Source organism: Strigops habroptila, chromosome 1, assembly GCF_004027225.2.
Source record: "Strigops habroptila isolate Jane chromosome 1, bStrHab1.2.pri, whole genome shotgun sequence".
NCBI lineage: Eukaryota > Metazoa > Chordata > Aves > Psittaciformes > Psittacidae > Strigops > Strigops habroptila.
In genome coordinates this window covers 44088538-44108804 of record NC_044277.2, presented here as the reverse complement: position 1 = coordinate 44108804, position 20267 = coordinate 44088538, and the positions used below count along the sequence as shown (strand labels likewise).

At 36.1% G+C, this 20267-nt stretch overlaps 1 protein-coding gene across 2 annotated transcripts in view; it reads right to left on the bottom strand.

Annotated features, from left to right (window-relative positions):
- LOC115616383 (coiled-coil domain-containing protein 178-like) overlaps positions 1 to 20267 on the bottom strand; it is a 58727-nt gene that overhangs the window by 1992 nt on the left and 36468 nt on the right. Inside the window, exons 2-3 of one of the 2 annotated variants that reach the window (XR_003994281.1) lie at positions 16257 to 16391; positions 15035 to 15043 (exon numbers count right to left, since the gene is read on the bottom strand). Coding sequence is in view for 1 of the 2 variants with exons in the window: in XM_030505535.1 (XP_030361395.1) it covers positions 16257 to 16391 (135 nt within the window). In the remaining variant the exon portion in view is untranslated. The remainder of the gene's footprint in view (positions 1 to 15034; positions 15044 to 16256; positions 16392 to 20267) is intronic. The other variant, XM_030505535.1, reaches the window with a different exon arrangement.

The window sequence follows — 20267 nt, the reverse complement described above, 5'->3', positions numbered from 1 at the left end:
AAGAAAGATGACAGGAAAGGAAAGAGAGTGGTAAGATTATTTCATTGATTTACTGATTTGATTTTCCAAGATTTTGCTGAAGTTTACACTTGGTAGAGAAGCTAGCATTGGAACCAGTGCCACTTTTCTTAGTGTTGTGGTTTCTAAAGATGCTCTGGAATTAAGTGCAGTTCAATGATTCAGTTGGGTTTTGTTTATAACTAAAACAACCACCACCAGAACAATCTTGTCTGGAGTATCAGTACCTTGTCTGCACTGATGTGCTGTCTTTAAGTAATAAATTGAAGGTAATATTAACATATATTGTAAATTTAGCTGAATGTCATTTTAATAACTAATGTTTACAAGTGGGGAAACTAATCATCAAATGATAGTTTATTAATGACACTGACTTGAATTCAAAATAGATTTAATAAAACACTTCAGATTAGATTGAATTGTCTTAAATTAAAATTTTCTGTGCTGGCTCATTGACAAAATGATATGTCTGTCTAGGACCAAGGTTTAGCATGCATTTGGGTTCCCATTAACGGAAAACTGAGTTGTGGGCGCATTCTGTCACTTCTGAAATTAAAAAAATACCTCACCTCTACAGGATAGCTCTGATCTCATTTCCATTAATAATTTAAATCAGTGGATTATGTTCATGTAAAATGAATTCTCAAATTAGGCTGGAGACTTCAGTGGGACAGCAATTTGGTTTTCAGCACAGTTGGTACTGAGGAAGTGCTTCATTTTATTCCAGTTGCCATTTTGATCACATGTTTATGAAGCACTGAGTCATGGAAAAATTTCCACTCCTTTCCCTAAAAAAGTTCAGCTTGTTGGGAAGGAAGCTGCATTTTACAATGTAACAAGTAAATTAAGTTTATGACAGTCATATGCTCTATTAGCATTTCAGTGGGGGGAAAAAATATCATGATTTAATTATAGAAACGGAAAACATTTATTTTAAATATACAATGACATAAAATATGGTCACTCATTTTCAATTTGCTCCATTAGTCTGACAGTATCATATACTAGGAACTCTCAAATCATTAGAAATAAAGACTAAAAATACAACGCAAACCTAATGCTTGATTTTCATGCAGATGTAAATTAGGTGTAACTGTAATGAAACTAATGGATTTTAAACACAGAAAACTATCAAAATCAGGCCCTGAGTCCTTAATAGCCCTTACTGGCTTTTCATTTTTCAGCTGTTCTACCTAACACATTGTAGGAACAGCAAGGTACAACATGTGGATGTCTGACCCAGACTGCAAAACTTTAAAAAGAGGTGAGTAACTTCATCCTTTTACTGTTGAGACCTATTTTATTACAGTTCTCCTTTTTGGAAGCCTGGAAGGAGTCATTTGCTGTAGGAAAGAATGGAAAAAAAGAGAACAGGGAATGAACTTTGGCCATGTAAATTCCTTTCTTGAAACATGATGCCTGTAGTCAAAGAACTGCTTGAATAGCACTTGAAGCTCAATTTTCGCTAAGATTTATCCTCAAATATTTTAGCTTAGATGGGCAAAATACTATTGTTTGATGAGTATTATAACTTGGAAATATTTTAAAATTAACTCCTCGAGGATCAGCTTCTTCCTAGGTGTGGTACATACCCAGTTATGATTCATGTTTTGTACAAACTTGTGCTCTCATATGGTACATTTTAAAGTTACTTAGAAAAGAATTCCTAAGAAATAGATAATGTGCTTCCTGAGGGGAAAAAGGGATAACAGCTGCAAAACACCTTTTGATGCAGATGCAGAATATCTGAAATATGTGCATATAGTAGAACAGCAAGACAATCACAAAAGTATGCAGAAAAACATAGGAATAATAACAGAGATATAAATAAAATGTGAATGTCAAATTGGAAAATGCATATATTGCCTTAGAAGCCAGCAAAGTTAGTGTTGAGTTTTTAATTTTTCCAAAACACTGTAAGATATGAACGACAATGTGGAGTCAAACCTGCGGTCCATCTAACCTACTGTTTTTTCCCAGGAATGGGCATATGAGAGACTATGTAGAGAAGAGTGTAAGGATAGAATAAACGTGTACTAGTCCAGACCAAGGAGTGTGGCAGAAAGGGGGAAAGTCATGGGCTGGCTCGCTCAGATTTCTCTCCACCTGCATCTGCCTCCATCACGCAGGAGGGACAGAAAACTGCAAATGCTGCTTCAGAAGGCATTCATACACTCTTCACAGGCTTATCTCACACCCAAAGGAAGTTGATTTGACTTCAAAATAATTTGTACTTCTGCCACTAATTTTCCTCAATAAAAGATTATTTTAGTTTTGAAAAGTTTTCAGAATTCCCTATAGGAAAATGCTATTTAAAGACACAAATCTACTTACATGGTTTCTTAAATTATTCTAAATGGAATGGCAGCCCAAGCAGTCCACTTTTCTGTGTTGATCATAGTAAGGCAGAAATCATATTGGTGAAACTAAGTGCACGACTTCTCAACTTGAGTGGTTACTGGACAGCATCATATCTGTCAGAATAACACTGACACTGTCAGGCTATTACAGATTGAGCTTCAGAATTATATGCTGTCTGAGGGACTATAAAGCAATGAAAAATTCTGATGGTTTATATACAGGAAAATCTCAGGTCTTTGATGATCAATAGAAGAAACACAACAAATGGGTTTTTATCCTTGAGATACATGGAACTGAGAAAATTAGAAAAACCAAAGAAAAACTATGAATTCTTTCAGAAGACTGGATCATCACATTTTAGATTGCTAATCTCACCTATCTAGTCAAATCATTTCCTTCCTCATCTCCTCCAAATTTTCCCTATCTTTCAGTCTCTGTCAAGGAGAACGAAGTTGGAATTAAAAAGCATGAGAAACAAATAGAAAAGAAAGGTGGATAGAACCATTATCTGTATAAGTCAAAGGAGTCACTTCAAAATGTGGTAAATTATTATTAGTGTGTTAAATAAGATATTGAGAACTAAGTGGGACCAGACTACAGGTGAAAGTCTTTGCTGCATGTATATATACATTTTCAACGGAGTGATAATTCAATTAGCAATGAATATATCACTGAAACTGAGAACATAATTCTCAACATCATCCCAGATAGTTAGCTAAAATACAAGGAATTATGCTAACAGGAAGGCCTTGTGTGCTCAAAAGCTTGTCTTTCTTTCCAGTCCAGGAAAGATAGTGCCTTACATTATAAAATAATGCCTTATTTATGTTCTTAGGCCATCAAGATTATAACAAAACTATCACCACAACACTTACTTTTAAAATACAGATACAATTTTATCCCTTAGAATCAAGTTTCACTACAAGGCAACACAGTGAGAGAATTTATATTGACTCAGATTTTTCTGCCTTCACCCTGAGGAAAACAGTCTTGTACTTAAGGAAGCCAGCCTACCTTCATCATTGATTTCAATGGGACCAGGTTTAAGCATGTTTTTTGTTTTGCAAGACTTCTTGGTCCCTAAGTTAATTGGAGTGAAGCATAGCATTAAAAATCCCTGTTTGGTGTACTCTTTCATTTTCTTATTTTAGAAATCGTAACAAAACTAAAACTCATAGCTTTGAAAAATCTGTGCCAAGTGAAAAAGGAGATTTTCTGGAGTTATTATGGATAATTAAAACACTCCAATAAAATTCTACGATAGCTGTGATGAGCTGGCATGCTAAAGCAACTCAGTGAAACTGCTGTGACCCATCACAGTTTTGGAGGAGAGTTAAATGTAAGAAAAAGCCCTGCTCTTCCTGAGTATTCAACTGTCAGCTTATTGCTCTGGTGCCATTAGAAGCACCAAAACTGATGCTGATTCAAGTGATGATACAGTTGCGTACCCTTGCAGCAATGCTAAATATTATAGGAATGAGAAATAGAGCACTATTAAAAAAGAAAGGCTTCTGTTCTCATTTTCTTCAAAATCATTCTTGAGAACTGAGGAGTTCTTTAATGCATAATCCTTTCCACCCCACTCTCCACTCACAAAAAAGAGAAAAAAATACAAAAAAGATTTCCTTTTACAAAGCTCCTCTGAATTTGTGGATAGTAGTTTCTTTTCCTTTGTCTCAAATACAGCTTTCTGCTTTGCTAACACATACATACTCAGTTACCACAATGCTCAGGCTCAGAAAAACGTCCCATTCATTTCAGAAAAAATACTTCATACGACAACGCTTGCAAAAGAAGACTTACATTTGATCCTTCACTCCTCAGCACAGAGCATCATAAGAATATATTTATAACAGCCTGTAAGGACAGAGACTGTAACAGGATTTATTTGGAACACCATTTGAAGGAGGAGTGGTTCTTGCCTCTAGAATACCTCCAACTCAAAGTTTGAGAAAAGAATATGGGCGGGAATACTTTCTAGAGAATCCATATACACTCTACCTAAATAGACAGAAAAGAGTAAGGGGAGTTGGACAGTAATGTGATGGCTTGCACAAACTTGGTATTGTAACATTTTTATTTGCTTTCTGTTTATGTCCTTAGTTGGTTCCTTCTGTACTGATAGCAGCAGCCCTCCAGAGTATGCAGTCAGATGACAACCATGTTATGTCAATCCTGTGACAGACGTTTACTGATTTGTCCTCAGAAAGGATTTGGTTTCCAGATCTATCTTCCCAGGCATAGGCAAAAGACATGATGTGAGAGGTTTTGATTTTACTCCTAACTTTGTCCTCACATGCTTCAGGTAGCTATTTATTTAAAAAAAAAATAAATGTTTATGCCCAAGTTTTAGTATGTTAGCAAAAAAAAAAAAAAAGAACTGAAGTTTAGAAAGTAAGCCAGTATCCTTGTAAGAAAGAATAAGTGGCTAGGAAAAAGGGTGGAGAATCAATAAGCCAAGACACTACATCTGAAACCTGAATGTTTTTAAAGGATACATTTGGAGAAGATAATGACAGGATTTGAAGCAGCTGCTCATAGTAACATAATGTAGAGCATTTAATACCTCAAATGCAACTTTGAAAGATTATGGTGCCTGTTGTGAGAAGTTTCTTGTAAGGAGTTTTCCATGGGAAATGCTTGATTGAGTCAATCAAAAGATGGGACAAATATTACACATTTTATAATTTTGCACATGACAGTGAGGATTTCATTCCGGTAGGTCATTTGATTCTCTGCAGGTGGCTCTGTTGGTTTCTGGAATAGTATACTGTGAATTGCATGTTACACAAATGAAAGGCAGTTATAATTCTGGATAACATTGTATTTGATTCTACAAACATCTTTAGGCCTAATGCAAAGATTCCTTCGAATAATTTATCCAGCTAAGTGTCTGTGGTCCCAAACTCCTAATTTAAAAATGTTGATAAATGAAGTATCTCTTTAGCTAATAAATGAAGTATCTCTTTAGTTATCCTTTGTCAGCAACATTCATTTTAATGGAAAGTGAGTTTACAGGGTTACATGATTGAACTACTGAGCCAAGTCAGTGTTGGCAAATGATGGGCTAAATTATTGATGTTACACACTAATGAATTCTGATGAGAAATAAAATACAGACATTACATTTCAAGTGGTTCATAATTATTTTTGTACTTTAAAAGCAATTTTATTCTTTTTCCAAATCACACTGGTTCTGTAAAACAAAAACATAGTTAGTGATTATAACTAAAATTATTGAGTTTGTGGCAAAAATGCTCCTGTAAGTTTTCTTGTGGAAGTATAATGCTATTCGCACTAGGATTCTGATTTCTTCTTATACTTCTGGGAGAGGACAATTAAATTAAATATCTAAATTTTTAAACTGCCATCTTTAAATAAAATAATCTACTTTGCAACCATACTTCAGAGTTCAGCAGATGGGTTTATAATCTATGATATATCAGGATGTTTACTAGAGATGTTCTGAACTACCATAATTAATTCAGGTGACGACAAAAACAGAAGAGCTGCCAAAAAAGGAGCTTTCAACGTGTAAACAGTTCATCATTAAATCTGTGTTTTGATATATGTTTAAATGGGTGGAAGGAGGTTACTAAACTTCAGATAGCCCAAAGTGATGTTGCAAGGATGAATCATTAGTTTAAAAATGTTGTTTCTCTGATTCTTTATTCACTGTACTGGATAAAGATATTTAATTTCTTAGTTTTTACTTATAAAGCCACATTTAAGCATTTGCTCATTTGGCAACAGTATAACTTCATAAATCCTATCCTTAATCTTGTCTTCCTAAAAACGGGCTTTATTTAACTTTTCTTAATTATATACTGAAGGCTTCTGTCAATTGCTGGAAAAGTAAATCTATGAAGTGTAGTTTCATTTTCTTTTTGACACATGACAACTGAATAACCATCTTGTCAGCTCATTGCTGTCCTCTTGTCATTCAAAATTACCACTGGCTTCCTGAAGGAATAAGCACATGCAAACCTGTTCTGGTTTTACTTACGAAGTGAATCTTATGATCCAAATATCAGCCTTCAAGAGGTTTGCCATATTTGGCCAAGGTCTCAAAAGAAAGGTTTATGAGCTACAGAATCATCATCATAAACCTCCATGTTACCTACAATTTGGCCTTAAACTTGAACCAGTACCCAGATATGTATCATTATTTTAGTATAAAAGTTTCAGAAACAGCATTTTGTATTAAATGGAGCTTTTTAAAATGTTGTTTGCTGTCGATATACTGGTATTTATCAGCACAGCTGGTGGAAATGTAACGTACATTCACACACTGTTTTCTCTTGTTCAGCCAGCATTGCTTAAGAAAACTATGTTTTTTCTGCTGTTCAGTACCATTACTCCAATCAGGACGAAACAAGATTTAGAAAAATAATATTACAGATGAGAAATGGTTAAGCTTCTCTGGAACGAAAACTCCACAAATTTTTCACCAAGCCATAATAAAATACTCTGTGACATTTTGATTGTGTATGTGCTTTCCCATATTGTCTCAGATACTCATAACAAATCTACTCAAACCAAGGCAGCTAAGCTCTGTAAAGAGAATCAAGGATTCTTATACATTTTGCTAGGAAGAACTTGAACTAATTATTGCAGGATTTTGAACGACTGGTGTTTAAACCATTTCAACTAATTTTTCCATAATAAGAAGGACTCCCGGATTTGTAGGTAAGGCTGAGAGCATCACATATTATGAAAGTTGCCAAGCATTTACTTCATTTGCTTTTACATGATTTTTTTTTTTTTAACAGCTTATCCAAAATTTAAGCATTGAGCTCAAATGCTTTCTTTGGTAAATTTAAAACACTGCTACAAACAAAACTTCAGAGCCATGAGGCTCTGAAAACACAGTTCGCGCTTCCTTGGTAAATGTCAATTTGAGCTCAGTAGCTCTGAAAACTACATTTTTTACAAACTTGAGACTTGCAATAGGTAAGGCTTCTCCAGCAGCAGTATATCAGGACTGCTGTGGTTTGAGTTGGGTCTAGGGGCCTGAGAGTAGAGGTGTCCTGCCTGTGCTTTCTTTTTGCCCAGCAGGCACTGGAGGAAGAGGAAATTGCTTGATTTGAACATGAAAGAACAAGAGGCAAAGCAGGGCAACAGTTAGATTTGGAGAAGGCTCACAGGGAGATAAAATTGGGCTGCAGAGACGAAAAACTGTCAGTTCTCTCTCAGGTAGGGTAGAGACTGGGATTGTCAAGTTTCAAAGGCTTGGAGGCGGAAGGCAGTGACTGTTGACTGGAAAAAAAGACAGAGGCTGGGACTTGAGGAAGCAATAAGGAAACAGAGAAAACTGTCAATCGATAGGTAGTGCCAGACATTAAAGCTGGAAAAGGAGCTTGAAAGGAGAGCAGAAATGGCTGGGCCAGCAATCTTGGGAATGAGTCAGGTGCAGGACAGAGGTCTGACATTCCTTTGGAATGAGCTGCAGCACAGATATAAGGTTGGGAAAAGTAGAGATTATGAGCTGGAGGGACTTCGATTAGATAAAAAGTCTGAGCAATGAATTAATGAAAAAGAGATAGACAGCAGCCTACTACAGTTGTTATTTACTCCATTAGTTCAAGTTGCAGGTAAGTGTATTGGCACTAATTCTGAGGATGATAAAAGTGTCAATATTAATAAAATATTTAATATGGTTTATATTCTTGTAAATTTCAGAGTTTAAAAAATATCTTAACAGAAAATCCATAAGATTACAAAACCAAGGTACTTAATTTAGAAATGTTAGGACTGTAGTTGTTTCTGTGAACCTAATTCAGCCTATTTTGTGTAAATGTTTCAACACAGATTTTAATTACTTATGTATAAAGTAAAATCTCTGTTACTTCAAGAAACAGAAATACAGTAGTCTTCAGATTCTGGAAAAGTCCTCAAGCATGACAACTTTAATTTTTTTTAATAATTTTTCAATTCATGATACAGTGTTTCAGCGCATTTTTATTCCATCAAGTTTTAAACTCTGAATCTTTCTGTCAGGGAGTACGGAGAATAATCTGAAGCTTAAAGATTGCTGTAGCTGTGACATGACTCGGTGGATCAATTTTTAAGAAGCTGGAAGTCATGCAATTTGTCCCTTCTTGTCATTTAAAACCTACTGGTTTGAGTAGCCCTGCTGACAATAAAAGCAGGAGAGATAATGAGCTTGCCAGTTCCTCATAGAGTTTTGAGTGTTTGACCCATAAATGTTAAGTTACCAGAGTTACAGGTGGAAAGAACAAGAATTCATAGGCTGTATTTCTGGATTCTATTTATCTTCAATGGGAGAATAATTTTTGCTCAATGAGAAATTAAGTTTTTTCAGTAATCTCATAATCTGCTAAAGCCAGATATCAAGTTGTCAGTAGTAAACATTTAATTCTGTAAACTTGTGTTTCATTATTAAAAAACCGCAACCTATACATTTATATTATTCAGTATAATTTAAATTAATAAGACATTTCTATGTGTGCATGTTATAAAATGTAAGAAAGTAGGTAATTAGTACTATTCTGGTAATATGCAAGAATGGATTCCAGTTAAGTGGTGGTGAATACTGAAGAAATGTAACTCTTACGAATTCTTCTTTTAAAAGAAATTTAAAACTAAATTTCCTAGATTAGATGTCATCCCGCTGTTTTCTCTTAGGTCACAATTTTTACTACTTACAGTGCTGATATGTGTTTCTACACAAAAATTGTACATTGAAAATGTACACCCCAACAATCCTGGCCAAGTTAATCTTAAAAATATGAGACAAATTTGTTTGGTTGCAGAGACAATCTTCTAGCCTCCCTCATTGACAGGCAACTAGCAGAACTGCTTGTCTTTATCTTCTTACTATACACTAGAACTTTTGGGTGGCAGCCACATTTCTGAACAATTTGGCCCATATCACATTTGCTTCATATAGTGAAACTTTCAACTGAAGCAATAGAAGAATTATGACAGTTAAGGACACTATAGGTGCTCCTATGCAATGTTTGTGGTTATATCAGCCTTTGGACACGATGCTTTGAAAAATAAAGAGTATATGCGAAGCATAAGAAGTTTGATGCGTTAAGGCATAAGTGGCATAAAAACCCAAATGTAACTGAATTGTGCCAAATTACCTGTACATATCACTTTAAAAATGTTAAAGAAAATTATGTCAAAATAAAGATATCAAAGATTTACCATGTGATAAGCAAAAATCATAGACAATGAAAATGAGGCAAAGAAATCAACCAAGTTCTAATTTCTTCTATGAATTTGGATTATTTTGAGATTAGTTTCCACTTTCTCACTAGAAAGGTCCCTCTCATCATGCAGCAACAAAATAAATGTGCATGAACACTCTATGTGTCTATTCCATGGCAGCTGTATTTGCCACTACACATACATGATAAGTAAATTCAAAGATTTTGGTAAATGCTAGTCAGGGTCATAAATTCAATCTAGAAAAATCTAGACAAAAGTAATCACTTTAAAAATCGAAATTAAATATGAGATCTTATTTTGAAAAATTCCAGTTGTTATTATTCAAAATTCATAAGCTTTTGAGAGGAAAGTTGTATATTTTTAGCAACTATATACTGGATGCTGATTTCCATGTTTCTTTAGAGACCGATTCATCAAGTAACAAATTTTCAAACAAATTTTTTAAGCAAAAATAGCTGGTCTCAATTACCCTTTAACTGCATCAAATAAATATTTTATAAATTAATAATAAAACCAGCAAAATTTAACTTCAACAATTTAAATGGTTACTATGAATAAATGTGAATAAATACAAAAGCTTAGAACTAATTAAAAGGTGTGCAGACATGTCCCCTTAAGTAAAGTTATCTGTCATCCAACCCCATATGTCTCCAAGACAAGGCAGAAACAGCAAGACTGCTAAAGTGAAATCAGCAGGCAAAAAAGACACAACTGAGTGTAATCAGCATAACTGGTGATAACTCAGCCCATAACAGAGAAAAATAAAAGAGGAGGCATACAGATTTGGAAGAGCATTAGCCCTGAGGGACAACATAACACACCTGTGTTAATAAGTTAGAGAACAAAAGATGTACTTAAATTGACTACCATCTGACAGCTAAGAAACAAGTTAAGAATGAGTGGCTTTCAGAAAGCAAGTGGGGCAAATCCTGCTTGAAATACACTGAATTATGGTTGGCCCTGGCCAAAGAGGAACTGCACCTGCTCTTAAAGACCAAGTAGAACAGGGTGTCATGAAAACCGCAGATTTTGCAGCCAGTAAAACATTTCCTCTGGTAAGATGAAGTATCCACTAAAATGCCTGCAGTAGATTCAGCAAAGTTTCAAAGTCTTAGCAAAGGACAGCCCATTCTCTGGTGATGTCTGCAAAATTGCTCAGATAAAGACAACGCAAAATAAATCAGAACTCTTTTCTAGTGTAAACTGGTGTAGTTCAGTACAGTGGAATTATTTTACACTACAGCAGCTTTGCCAAAAAGTTTTTAAAGATTTCAGGATAATCAATCAACTTGAATAAAACTGTGGGAAATGTGTAAATAATCACAGCATTCTGCAGTTAAAGTGACAGTCTGTGGGTTAATGCTTCATTCCTTTGTGCCTTATGTAGCAATTTCTACCTGATGAAAACAGGTAAAACTGCTACCAGCTAAGAAGTTTCCAAACTCTAGATTCTGATGGTCTACTTTTATATCCCTTTACACTGTCTGGAATGGCTATCAAAGGTGCAGATGTATTAAAAATTAAGCCAATCATCTTGTATTTATTCAAAAGGTACTTTTGTCATGCCACCATCAAAAGTATACATGCAATGCTTTAAAGTTACAATGAGGGTAGCAACGATGCTATCTTTTTTGTTAGCACTTTGGCCCCCAAAATAATTCTAGCATAAATATAGTCAAGATAAATCATCTAAAAGGATAGACTAAATTGAAGACTGTCAAGATTAATGTGCAGCCACAGTCCCAAATAAAGCTACACCTGCCATCATATTTCATTTTTGCAATTAGATAGCTAATTGAACTTACTCAAGAGCCAAGTTATTGAAACTGAAAAACATTATTGGGAAAACAAAAGCCATTAACATAACAAATAACTTGCCTGTACACTTGGGGAAGAAAAGGTTTTACATTTTTATGATTTTTTTTCCTAAATTCAAGAGATTACTTTTATTACTTTCTGCTGAGTTAAAAACGTATTTTGTAATTGTAGAAGGATTTCTGAAGACTGAAATCCTCCAAGCAAATTACAGAATATGGGCTGCGCCAACTGTGATAGTGAAATTTTCCCCACATTGCCGTCCCATTGCTCCAAATCAAGAGATCTTTATGAAGCTTTTATTTGAAGGAAAGCTGTTGCTGACTTCAGCTGTCACTGGCTTTGCTCCTCTCTTACCACACAGGATGTCCTTTGACTATAAAGATAATTAAGTTTAGGTGAACAGCAAGTGTCAGAGCTCATAGAACTTTCTTTGACTACCAGGATAAAAACAAAGTCTCTTTTCAGAGCCATTAAACATGTATGCAAACTGCCCAGGATGAAAGAAGACCAGAGCAGTGCTCGTGCACTTCTAATGTACTTCTAGTGCACTTCATGCACTGCAATTCTAATCTCTCAAATTCTGCCACTGGTTGCAATTGGACTGCAGTAAAGGAATTTTAAAAACTTGAAATGGGTTAGAAGAAAGGTAAAGCACAAGAAGATGAAATAGTCTTGTCCAAGAAACAGTCCTGCACTTTGCTCTATGAAAAATGAAACAGATGAAGAGCCAAAATTGAAAGTATAAGTCATTTCAGTCATTGTTCTCTGATCTAGCATTTGAGCTGATTGACAAAATATTTGGTCTTTGCTATTACTGTGGAAGAATCTCTTATCTTTTTTAGCATCAAAATTGAAATGCTCAATTTTAAAATTTCATTTTTTGCCATGAGAAGTATATTCACAGAACACACGGACACTGAGTAATCAGTTGATCATTCCTATTTCCAATGCAAATATAAAATGTTTGAAAAGCAAAATTGCTACAAGGATCATGATAAAACCCAGGGAATATGTATATTTAAAAGTTAAATTGAAACAAAAGGAGCATAATAAAAATTAAAATGTCATTTAAAAATAACCCCCACTATTAATGTCACCACATACAATACAGACTAATGACCCTTAACAAAAAATGGGAAAAGCTAGTATTTACTTGAGGCTGACAGGCATAATTCTGCTTTTGTGGTTCACCCTCATACTGTTGGTGCTTTGGATAATTTTGACATGTCTTCATTCACGTAACCACAGTGAGAGCTCAGGAAGCATGTACACATTTCTGCTACATATTGATAAATGTTTTATGGTCTTCTTTCTCAGAACAGAGAGCCAAAAGGAGGTGCATTCATAAGGCAGTGTTTTCTGGTTATGATTCCCTGGTGAAAAGTGCACTGCTGCTGGGTAGGGCCAGGCAGACCAAATATGTGTACAGCTGGTGCTAAGGCTGGCCAGTGAGCCGAGGAGACAAACAGGGAACTCTTTGCCTTTTCTACCTTTGGCAGAGCAGAGATTCTGTCGCTAGAATATTTAAGAGAAGGTGGCATGTGGCAGCCTCTCACAGCCAGGCTGCTGCTTCTGGGGGGCAGAAGCATCTCCAAAGGGGAACATGTTCTCTGGAGGCCCCATTGCCTGTGTTGCACTAAGCCTGAGTCACCAAAGCCAGTCAGCTCAGCCCATAGGCACACTCAGCCCAAGGGCACGTGTTAGCAGTGTGACAGAGAGAGAAGCCTGGAGTGGAGAGCTCAAATCCTTGCTTAACTAATAGGGTGGATGACCAATGGCAAATCTCTGGCATAGTACCAAGTTTGGTGCTTATAGAAATTAGGAGTGCTAACGCATATAGTTCTTTCTGAAACGAATCTGAGACACCGGATACCAAAGGAAGGTTGCCATCATTGTAAAGCTTTCTTAATGTAAAACTTTTATGGACATATAATTGCAAGCGGATTATTCACCCCCCCCCCCCCCCAAATTATCATTAACAAAAGCACTTTGCTATTAAGTGGGATCCCTCCTAAAGTTTTGCTTTTTTTGGTGTTTATTAAAGGTGATAACTAACTCCATGAGTACTGGTTACTGGAAACATCCTCCTCACTAATGGCTTTGGCAATGTCACCTTCTTATTACACATACAGTTGTTCCTTCTCAAGCACAAAGTCTTTCAGGCACTATTGTCTAGCTGCGTCATTGGAAGCGACTGGAAGACAAGTCCAGACTTTTAAAAATAGGCTTAATAGTGTAGACTGGTAATGATGAAGTAGTCAAAGCTATCTTCCAGTCTGAGGCACTTTTTATTTTCACATCATAATTGTCCCCAAACAATGCTGCTATGCAAAACTGTAGAGTGTTGCTAGTTAAAAGTAGCTGCTGAAAAGTCCAAATTGTCCTCCATTAACTACTTCTAAGTCTCTCTTTGGATCTCACCCAGGTCATGGCTTCTGTAAAATATCAGAAAACACTTAGCAGCCAATGTACTGTATCTACTGCCTCTTCTAATTCACTCTTCCTCTGTGATTCACCTGCTCCTGTTTGCTCTAGTTAAGGTAGCTGCTGGGATGTAAGCTCTTATGAGTGGGAATCACTGTTTTTCTGCACACCCGCATGCTGCTCAGTGCAGGAGGATCTCATCCCTGCATGTTAATGTGAGATGGACACTAGGAGCAACAAACTCAGAGTATTTCTTGCTGAGAGAAAAGGAACGGCTGTCGGATTTTATTTTGAAAGTGCGTGCCACTATGCTGTACGTCATCAATATAAGAACTTAATTGACAGAAGGATGGATTGATCTGGCAGTAACACAGACAAAGACTCCAGTCCATATATAAATAAATCACTGTCAAGACCTCTAAAATATAAAAATATCATGTTGCTGGAGTGAAATACTCAGCTATACACCTTGGTAATTGCTCTTAGCTGAACTAGTTTCCATTTTGATTTTATGTATTTTAATTTTTCACTGTTGTAATTGTAAATTATTATCAGTCAAACTGCATAAAAACATAGCAAGAAGAATAGAAAAACATCAGAATATCAGAAAAAGATGTCATGGATAATGAAAGTGGATAGAGAACAGAATGTTTTCCAGGCTGAACAGAATATTTACTTTGGTAGGTCTGAGCTACCAAGACCTGTATACTGCCAAATGTTGCTGGGACTTACCTCTAGAAGCTTATTTTAGCCCATTTCTAGCTACTTGAGTTTTTCAGGGTGGGTGGCAAGATTTACAGACACAACTTCTCAGCAGGAACAGCATGCATGGAAAAAATTATGCTATGGTGAAGGTTTTCTGCAAAACTCATTTGTTGTAACGTAGAATACTTATTGACATGAGAGTTCAATTTTATATGAGGTTCACTGTACAGCTATTAAAATACCTTGTAGCATTAGATTAATGTAAAGATTCATGTGTGAGGAAACTAACTGCCACCTGTGGCTTCTATGTCACTGCTGTTATTATTCATGAGATTTAGGCTGCACATCGATCACCTCTGTTCTTCACTCACTATTGGAGTAGTTGAACACAGGAGAGAACAGAAATCATGCCAGCTACCCCCCTGCAAAAATCAAAAAGGAGCTATTCCAGGTTTTCAAATACTAAATGAGAAATTAGAATGAAAAAAAAATGTAGTTCCTGACTTACCTGTTTTCACTGGTACACAGGTCAGTGCAATATTAATAAAAAAAACCATAATAATGAAAATTTTTAAAATACATAAATTTAAGAGTATTAAAAACATTAATAAAGTATAAAATATGATTAACATTTTAATATTAATTATTTTTCTTGACTTTCTGATTTTAATATGACTAGGATTTTCTGTATCTTTTACAGAAATACAACATATATGGAAATTGGGAATTTTAAAATGAAAATCCTCTTAGTGAGATACTGAAATCAGATCATGATGCTGATGCTGTTTAATGGGATTCTAGAACTTATTCAAGTTAGATTTTATTTTAATGCATTGGATATTAACTGTGAAGTGTAATTACATAATATTAAAATGTAAGAAAATTGTTTCCGCAATCATACAACAAAGCCTGAGTGTTAAAAATCAGAAAACAAGGTTTGTAACAATATGCTGCACTGAAGCTGCATCAGCAGCATAACTTCTTTTACAAGGATTAAGTCTGAAGAAATTTTTCACTTAAGCTTTTTAAAAACCCTTCACAAATGCCAGCTGGTTATGGCCATTAACTATGGGAAGAGATTGAAAGGAGTGGCTTTACAGAAATATGAATAAGACACCATAGCACAATGCAAAAAAGGACATTCAAACTATACTGTGTAGTAGTTATTTTCCATAGTAAATACACATATCTGGGAAACAAGTCATAAAATGAGAAACCATACATCGTTGGAAACCATTTTTAAATCTCATAACCCCCCAGTGTTGCTTTCTTTCAAAGAAGGGAAATTCATCATATAATTGAGTTAGGAGGGTGCAATTCTTCTAAAAAATAGACTGCTAAAGAAATTAAATATGAATACAGTGAAAATGACAATATTGTTTACCATGGAAATAATATTTGCACAAACCAAGACAAAATAAACATCTTCTAACAACTGAGCAGAAATAGTAATGCTGCTCTATGTTACTAATATTTATGCCCAATGTATTTATAATAATCTTTTCCAAGGTTTGTGAGAAATAAATCTAATCTCCCCCTTTTTTTCAATCTACACATGGTATATGTGCTAACTTACTGAATTCATCCTTCATGCAATTCCAGTTTATTAAAGAGGTTAAAAATTTATAAAACTCTGATGGGATATGGTTTTAATGCTTCATCACACTACCCATCATTTGCTTTTCAATCTAGATCAGAATGATCTTTCCGACTTCCCTGCAATCACCTACCTGCACAGCTAATATTTTCTGAGCGTTCTCCTGAGAGGCTGCCTGGATCCTCGCCAGCCCAGCCTGGTTGGAGAGGCCGTGCTGCCTCCGCTGTGCTGCCAGCGCCCCACGCAGCCGCTTCTGCAGTGCCCAAAGCTGGGACAGCAATGCCAACAATGCCAATGAGGGGTTGAGGCAGGGGGAAGAGGCGAGAAGGTCGTGGGGAGGAAGGGAAAAAGAAAAAAACAAGGAAAAAAAGAATTAAATTCCCAAGTCAGAGTAAGGGAAGAAATTAATGGCAGTGTTCAAGAAGAATGATGGAGGGAAATATAGAAAGCAGTCAATAGCCCATTCTGCGCTGTACGGGCCTGACAGGAATTTCACAGTCTCTTGGTTTTTCAGCCCACTCATGTGCATTCATCAGAAACCAGTCACATCTGGCTGCCAGGATGGGGGGTTAATTTTCTCTAAATGCCTCAGCAGTTTTGTTCTAGCTGAGGCAAACTCTGTGACTGCAAAGCTGATGAGTAAAATATTTCTACTTCACCCAGTTTAACTCAAAACCGATAGCCTCGGGACATATTGAACCTTTCTTAAAAAAATAATCTTTTGAAGCTTTTTGAATGGCACATCAGGTCAGGCCAAAGTTTAAAATGCAAGTTTAAGACTTTGATGGACACAAGGGCTTTTTTTTTCTCTGTGTAAAGCTTATCATAGCTTGGCAATGTGTGCTTTAGTGCATGACAAAACTAAAGAGAATTAACTTAGCCATCAACTGCTCAGGGAGAACAATAACAGGAAAGAAATTTCCATATAGAAGTTCCTATTAATCTAGCCAGCTATAACCACATGACATGAAAGCATCTAACAGCACTAAATTGCACTGAATGCGGCAGCTGAGAGTGACACTACTTAAAAAAAAGGATTTTATATAGACATATGGAAAAGATAACACTTATCCTAGGAACTGCATTTGGTGCAAAGGATCCTAACTGAAATGATTCCAATAGGAAGTGCAGGCGTGCTTACCTGATAGGCTTTTGCTATTTGCTAACAGTAATTATTGTTACAATCTACAGTTAAGACTGGTATCAGTTTTTCCTTAATCTGCAAGTACTTGGAACTTATAAATACAGTGTGGCAGGTCTCGCTCTAGAAGAAAAATGTTTTAATGAGATCTGAAAATCTACCAACACAGAATGTTTTTGAAAACAGCTGTGGGGTTTGAAAAATTCTGCAATCATTGCTGCATACTCTAGACTAGTTTTAATTTAGAAAATGGAAATTTAAGCCACTGAAACATTGCTTAGTGGAAATACATGAGTTTGTGTTTGATCAAGTTAGTAATTTTGATAAATTCCATAGCTATTGTTAGCATGAGGCCTTCAAGAATATGGCTGTCAACCACATTAACACAATGGATTGTACCATGCCTTTCGAAATATTACATCTCATTAAGGTCAATGCCACAGGTCAATAATTGGATCAGTTATAAAGAACCTTTTACATGATAAGATATGACTGCTCTTTAGGAGCAAGCGCAGTGTATCAGGTGAAAAATACACTTTTTCAAAAGAATGTAGATTGTAGTAATATCAAGTGAGCTATTACAGCCTAGAGAGTAATTAATGCACATTTTCAAAATTAATGGCCTGATTTTCAGAGATACTGAGTTTCCACAAGTCCCATTAGGTTCTATGGAAGGTGTGAGAACTCTGCATCTTTGTAAACGAGGTTGCAAAATATTAAAACAGATCTTTGTACTTTTTTTTTTTTTGAGTCCTGCCATTATACATTAAAAATAGCATGAGAGAAGGTAGATGAACTCAATGGGAAAGAATAAAAATACCAGTCTGAATCACAGCCAAAACCTGAACCCAAAATAGGAGTATGTTTTCCAGTTTGAAGAATCTCTTCTAAGTACCACTGTTCCTTTCTTCCTGTTTTAAGAATTATTTTGTTTCCTGAAATCTATCTCATTCTGCCAGTCTGCTGCTATTTCAACTGTTTTCAAATCTCATGTTCTTTGATACCATTCTGGAGTCTGAAAAAAAATGCAGGTTAAAGAGGAGCAAAACAGTACAATTTATGACATTTTCATAGAACAATCTGCTTCAGCCCTAGAAAACCAAAATAAGTAGAAAACTGTGTCTGGATTATCAAAACTCTATTTTTTGTAAAAAGGTAAAATAATTGCAAGATACCTATGTTGACATGATGAAGAAAATGGTGGTTGGGGAGCTCATTAAAGGATCTGTCAGTGAACGGTGACATTAAGTGAAAAGAATCAGTGGCTATCCAGTTCAACACTACCCAATTTTTTACCTTGAGAAAATCAAAAGACATTCAAAATTTTTGAGGTTTGGCTATTTGAAAAGTTATATATTTATTGAGAAACTGACAGTTTATAATGCCTGGTGTCCAGTACGACCTTCACTAATGTTTCTCATTTCAAAATTACAAGTCTATGATAGCAGTTACTATTGTAAATACCCCTGCATCTAATGCATCTCATATTTCAAATACATTTTATTGTGCTTAGCATAATGGAGCCTAAACCCAATATTTATTAATTTTACAATACTGGTTGCAGCATAACATTTATGCATACAGGTGGAAATACATGTCTGTGAGAAAGTTACTAATTGATCAAATAATATTACTGGCTTAGAATAAACTGATGGATCCACTAACCTAGGAGGGGTCATGCAATCTCCTGTCTTGTATGCAGGTCCCTAGCTGAGGGAACAACTTAAAATACAAAAATCCCTGATCTCCCTGTCCCTCCAGGAACCAATACTGTTCCCTTAGATCCTCTTCTCAGTCATATACTTTTTTATCACATATAGAGACTTAAGAAGACATGTCATGCTTGAGTTGCATACACAACATTATTGCTAACTCAATTTTTCATTGTTTTTCTTCGCTATTTGAGAAAGAAGCTGTTGCCTAAGTATGATCAAACCACCAAGCCAAGTGCTGACAGAGAAGTTAGCGGCATCTCCAGTGGTCAACGCATAGGAATACGTACAGTAGCCAAATATTTGTATGAAGTTCACTTTGGTTTTGCAATTTACTTTGCTATGTGAGCAGGACTAAAGGATAAAGGTCAGTCTCATCTATGTGCATGGCAGGATCATGGAGATTTTCCTGGAAACCGTGCTAGGGCACATGAAAAGCAACAAGGTGGTTGGTGACAGCCAACATGGCTTCACTAAGGGCAAATCATGCCTGAGCAATTTGGTGGCCTTCTGCGATGGGGCTACAAAACTGATGGATAGGAGCAAAGCAGTTGATGTCGTCTACCTGGCCTTGGACGACATGGTCTAGTGTGAGATGTCCCTGCCCATGACGGGGAGGTTGGAACTAGATGATCTTAAGGTCCTTTCCAACCCAAACCATTCTATGATTCTGTGAAAAAGGAAAAAAAACCAAACCAAAACCAAAAAAACCAAACAAACACAAGCAAGCTCCAGACTGGGTATTCAAGAGGACAGGAGGAAAAGAAGCGCCAGGATCTTTGTTTCTGTCATTCTTGTACCTGCCATAGATGCAGCTGATATAGGTCTGCTGTTAGACCACACAAAACACAAAACAACCTTCCATTAAGTGGTTTCTGCAGCATCAAAACAAAATTCATTCTGCAAGGAGGAGCAATAGCTTTCAAAGAGGTGTCAGGGATTTTTTTTACTGGGAAGGGACAATTTTTGGAGCAAGTGGCTTCCTTCAGTCCTCATCCTACAGTCAAGGAGATGGTGAGCCAATAGCTTTGCTGGAGAGGCACCTTTGTGAGCTGCTGGGGAGAATGAATGATGCTGTCAAGGAGTTGCCCTTGCCATTCTTCTGCTCTGGGGCTTCACTGTCATTCTCCTTCACTTGTGTTGTGGCTCCCCACTGTGCCTCACAGCAGAGGGGAGCATATGGCTCTATGTTTGTTTAGTTCCTTGTTTATATGTGGTACTAATATCATCAATAATATCAATGTAAATTTGGGAAAAGGAGGTGTGAACTAGCTGCTGTTGCTACCTTACT